Source organism: Frankliniella occidentalis, unplaced genomic scaffold (assembly GCF_000697945.3).
Source record: "Frankliniella occidentalis isolate FOCC.00 unplaced genomic scaffold, Focc_3.1 Scaffold63, whole genome shotgun sequence".
NCBI classification, from domain to species: Eukaryota; Metazoa; Arthropoda; class Insecta; order Thysanoptera; family Thripidae; genus Frankliniella; species Frankliniella occidentalis.
In genome coordinates this window covers 967,060-972,064 of record NW_026267193.1, presented here as the reverse complement: position 1 = coordinate 972,064, position 5,005 = coordinate 967,060, and the positions used below count along the sequence as shown (strand labels likewise).

The window sequence follows — 5,005 nt, the reverse complement described above, 5'->3', positions numbered from 1 at the left end:
CCCCCATTCCCAGCAACCATCTCTCGTCCCCTCGCTCGTCGCTGCCGTTCCGGTACCTGCCGTGCGATTCCGGAGATCGTTCAAGAGAGGCTCTCCTATTCCTCCCGTATAGCTCCGTCCTTGTTGCACTCATAGGGCAGGGGTATAGGAGAGCCCCTCTTGAACGATCTCCGGAATCGCACGGCTGCTTCCAATTACACATACACGGCTATCCTCCCAATCCGTCAGCGCGGCGTCCGCGGCGCTCCGCGACGGCGAGCAATCCGTACGGGTGTCAGCGCGAGGGCGGCGTCCGCGGCCAAGACGGAGAGAGGCCGAGATAGACGAGGCAGGGAGAGAGAGAGAGATGGCTCCAAGGAAACCTGTTCCAGTGCGAGCGAGAGAGGTTTACAAGACGTCACCCTCCCTCTCTCTCCCCTCCCTCCTACTTTTTTCTGTCTCTCTATCGCACTCGTTCGGGCTGCGCTTTACCCTCTCTCTCTATCGTTCACATATCAGATATCTCCGCCACAAGTGTATGTGTTTCAATCAGACGTGTCGCTACGCCCATCCGTCCCGATCCGTCCTCCTTCGGCGTTCACGCACGCACACACACATACACACACACACTCACACAAACACACACACACAAAACCAGACACTCACACGGCTGTCGGTGCCTTTTGGTGTGTCCGGGCCAGGGCCGTTGTTGACCTTGACAAGTAATTCACTCCGTGTAACTTGTTAACGATTTCCTGCATCAGCGCTCACCTCGCCTCGCCGCCCGCCAGTATTGGAAACATCATCACCCCGGAACGATGTGGGGGACGCCTGCAGGGGGGGACCAGGGACCTGATGACCTGACCAGCGGCGGCGGCGCGGGGTGGCCGTGGCCTGGCCGGGGGAGGGGCGGGGAGGAGTCCAGCAGGCTCAGGGAGCTTGTCTTTGTCACTTGACACCCGGATTCCGTGTTCCCGGATCGGGCCACACCCACCAAATCTCTCATCCCCCCGTTTTGTCCTTTTGTCGCCGAGGGTGCTCCGGCGGCGGCGGCGGTCGCCACGCGACATCGGTCACCTGAGAGGCGGGGGGAGGACGCTCCCCTCGGCTGCGCAACGCTTGTGTTGTGTTTGATTGCCATTCTCACTCGGCCGGCGCTGACAGCTGTCTGTCTGTCCCAGGCCGAGGGCGAGCCGAGGGTGCTCGTGTACTGCTCTCCCTCGGGGAGGACTGACTTCCTAGTCCAGGATCTCTCTATCCCTATCAGAGTCACGGCGCGGCGACGACGGCGACGATGGCGTCCTCCGCGACGCAGCAGCCGCGCGCGGGAACTTGAGCGCAAGAGGGGATCGAACCCCGCGGCGGCGGCGCCCCGCTCCAAGCAGGGCGGCGCCCGGATCGAATGATCAGCAGGAGCAATCGGATTAACATCGCTTAGCGGGACGCGGCGCGGGAGCGCGCAGGAGGTCTCCCGCCGGACCTGCTTGGCCGCGGGTCCACACACTCCAGCATCCGCCGCCGCCTGCCTCCCCTGACTCATCCCGGTCACGCGAGCGCGGGGAGCGCCAGATCTGAGAGAGGAGTCCCTTTCCTTTTATCCCGCTCGCTCATAGCAATGGCGTCCGAGTACTCCAAATTGGATGGCGCATTTCGAACGCATCCGCCGCGCGGCTGTACAGCGCCCCGCCCCGCCCCATCGCCGCTGCTATTAATGTTATTATCATCATCGCCATCCTTGTTGCACCGAGGCGCACAAAGCTTCACGCAACATTGAACAGCCCTGCCCGGATATCTTGTCTTGCTGCTGCTGCAAGCGCTGCGCACCGCCTGGCCGACGAGGCGACGCCCTCGGGCTGCGTGGCAGGGCAGCGCAGCGTGTATAGGCTCCGCCCCGAGCCCTTTGAGGCCGCGCGCTGCGCTACTGTTGCATCGCGGTCATGGCGGTCGTGTAAGTGCTCCACGGTAAGCCCGCGGCCCCGCCACGCCCCAGCCACGCCAGACCGCGCCCCGGAGCACTCTCCGATGCGGACTGATATTAGCGACCCGACATCCAATACTACAATCTGATATCATTAGCACCGCGCCGCCGCCCGCTCCACTGCTGCTGCTGCGGAAGGCTCACGTGTGCTGCCAATAACCGGACTGCCTGAGCGCTCTGCGCTGCGAATAAGCGATCTCAGCCCCGACCCACCCCGCCCCGCCACTCCTTTGCCGCGCGCGCTCTGATGAAATCGTCGTCGTCGGCGGCGGCGTGATGGTCCTGCCGGAGAGCAAAGTGAGACACGACGGTGAGGGAGATAGAGAGGGACGCGCAGGACGGCCAGCCTCGGCCGGGCACGGCGCGCGCGCGCTCGCTGCGCTTGTCGACGTGAGCACTGACGTTTACGCACACGTTTGTCGGCCGCGCTGCGCTGCCCTGCTCCGCCACGGCGCGGCACTACCACCAAGTCGTAAAACGAAGCGACGCGCGCTCCTCGCTCGGCCCTGCCGTGCTGGCCGTGGCCGTGCAGAGCCTGCAGCAGATTGCGCGGCCCCGGCCGGGCCCGGGCGCGCCGCACCTCCGCTCGCCTCCCCGCCGGAGAGGACTTCCCCCGCGGCCCCCGGCGGCGGTGCATTGTCCAAACCGAACCGCCCACTCGGCTCGCCTATAAATTATGCCTTTCGCCCGCTAAAAACAACAAATAAGGGCCGCAGCGGAGTGTAGGGCGCGGTGTGTATCGGGGCCGGCGAAGGGCCCTGAGCGACAAAGGAGCGGGAGCGGCGGCGGGGAGGAGGAGCGGCAGGTACTGTGAGGAGGGGAGCGGTGGGAGCGGGGCAGCAGGATCCCGGGCGCGCCGTGGAGCCGCCTGCGTGAAGAGGGGTTGGCTGGCCTTCCCCTCCCCGCCGCCGCGCCCCGCCACGCCCCGACTCCGCTCCCCGCCCCGCCACGCTTCTCCAGAGCGCTACGGACAAGAGGAGCGGCGCGGTGCGGCGGCCGAGTGGAGAGTGGAGTCAGTCGCTGCCGAACCTCTGGTCGCGTCAGATCGGCCCCGTGTGTGAGTGTGTGTGAGTGTGTGGACCCGCGTCCGCCAGGTACACCGCGCTGCTCGCGACGCCGACGCCGACGCCTGTGTGGATTACCAGTGCCAGTGCAGTGCCAGTGCAGTGCTCGTGTGGATTACAGTGATGATGAGGGCCCCCAGGGCCCGAGGCCGCGAGGCCGCCGCTCGGCGCTGCTGAAGGCCCCCCGAGGCCACCGCTGTTGCACGTCCCCGATGGCGGCCGGCGTGCGCTCCACGGGCATGGTGGGCGCCCTCGCCGCCCCCGCCTCCACGTCGGCGGCCGTGGCGGCGGCCTGCGTCTCGCTGCTGCTGCTGCAGACGGCCCTGCTGCAGCCACGACCCGCCCTCGCCGTCGTCGGCAACGTCACCAAGGAGGGCGCCCGGCCGCTGGACAGGCCGCTTGAGCGCCCGCTGGAGCGGCATGAGCGTCCCGAGCGCCCCGACCGGCCGGAGCGTGGCGACAGGGAGAGGACGGCCTACAACCACGGCCACAGCTGGATGTGAGTACCGGTGACACGACGTCGGCGTGCTCGCCTCCCTGCTCCGGCAACCGCGGGCACGCCCAGCCCACGCGTCACGTGCCCATCGTACCCGCCTGCTCTGCTGCCGGCCCGGGTCCTCCTCAGACCCGGTGTATTTCGCATGGCACCGTCACCAATCCGCGTCCACCACTTTATACTGGAGGGAGCGCTGCTATACTTGTAGGAGAGGAGAACAGGCAGCAGCAGGGGCGGCCGCGGCCGGCAGCGGAGTCGGCCTGAGCGAGACAGACACTCACTGCCGCTGAGCGTAGGCAAGCCGCTCGTTATTATTTTCCGCACTCTTGCGCATCGTCGTCTACTGTGCACCAGTGAACACGCACGTGTGTGTGTGTGTGTGTTGCGCCCCTGTGTGCGTGTGTGTGTGTCTCTGGCCCCAGCAGCAGCGCCCTGACCTCCCCGTCCGTCCCCGCGTGAGATCGCGGACGCGCACGCCGTCGCCGTCGTCGTGCCCTGCTACAATGCCCGGCGACAAGCACGATAAATCACGAGTGTGTGTTTCTCGCGTGCGTGCGCGCGCGTGAGACAGAGAAAGAGAGAGAGAGCGAGAGCGAGAGAGATGGCAAGGAGCTCGCTCGCGGACAGAGATGGGGTGGCCTCCCTCGTGTCTAGTCGCTGCGCCGCACTGCTGTCGGGGGGTGTTTTCCTTCCGCGGCTATACTTCTTTTGATGAAAAACCCCTTCCATCCAGCCCCCCTCCCCTCACCCCTCTCTCTCTCTACCTCTCTCCGTCTTCCTCCTTTCTGTGAATTACACGCGCCGCGCCCCGGCTGGAGGAGCTTGCTCGCGGATCACCGTCCGACAAGAGACCAGCCGAGCCCCTTATAGCAAAGCCACATCAAAGCGGCCCAACACGTTAGCAGAGCGCGGTGCGGCCCGCGCGCGGAGGCGCCACCACCCCCGCGATGGGGTGCGAGAGAGAAGGGCATAGGGGGCAGCTCAGCGAGTGGCTCCGCGGGTGCGAGAGAGAGAGGTAGGGAGAGGGAGAGTTCCGGCCCTCCGCGCGCGTTATCCCCGCCTGGATGCCCGCCTGCTTGGCTTGCACACCCGCTGTTGTTATATTGCTGCGTGTTTCTAATCATCCGAGCCCCGCGCCCGGGCCCGGGGCCGCCTTAAGGATGTCTGAGGTGGGGAAGCGGCAGGGGGCGGGGCCGGGCGCCGTCCTCCACTTTGTCCTTTGGGGCCCTCGGCGGCGGCGGCGTGGACAGATAATTGGACTCTTTTTTCCTCCCCTAAGCAGCGCTCATTAAGGTGGGCTTAGCGGACCTTTGAGTGGCTGCGGCGAGTGGTGTGGCGGCGGCGGCGGCGGAGGAGGAGGAGGGAAGGGGGAGGCTGCATGGGACTCCCTGTCCTCACAGGCTGAGTGAGGGGAGAAGCTTTTGTATCCTTTCACGACGTCAACGCCGTCGTCGTCGTCGTCTACCCTCTGTGCCTGTGCCCCCCCCC

General features: G+C 66.1%; 2 protein-coding genes across 3 annotated transcripts in view; one reads left to right on the top strand and one right to left on the bottom strand.

The window, feature by feature from the left end:
• The window catches only part of LOC113213107 (protein Wnt-5b-like), a 46,954-nt gene that overhangs the window by 5,584 nt on the left and 36,365 nt on the right, over positions 1 to 5,005 (top strand). The window contains exons 1-2 of one of the 2 annotated variants that reach the window (XM_052268022.1): positions 2,932 to 3,051; positions 3,143 to 3,520. The exons of the other annotated variant lie outside the window; for it this stretch is intronic. Of the exons in view, the coding sequence (XP_052123982.1) occupies positions 3,234 to 3,520 (287 nt within the window). The 5' untranslated portion in view covers positions 2,932 to 3,051; positions 3,143 to 3,233. Of the gene's footprint in view, positions 1 to 2,931; positions 3,052 to 3,142; positions 3,521 to 5,005 lie in introns of those variants that run through there. 2 annotated transcript variants of the gene reach the window in all.
• Positions 1 to 5,005, bottom strand: part of LOC113213104 (uncharacterized) — an 11,083-nt gene that overhangs the window by 5,089 nt on the left and 989 nt on the right. The gene's annotated exons all lie outside the window — the stretch shown is intronic.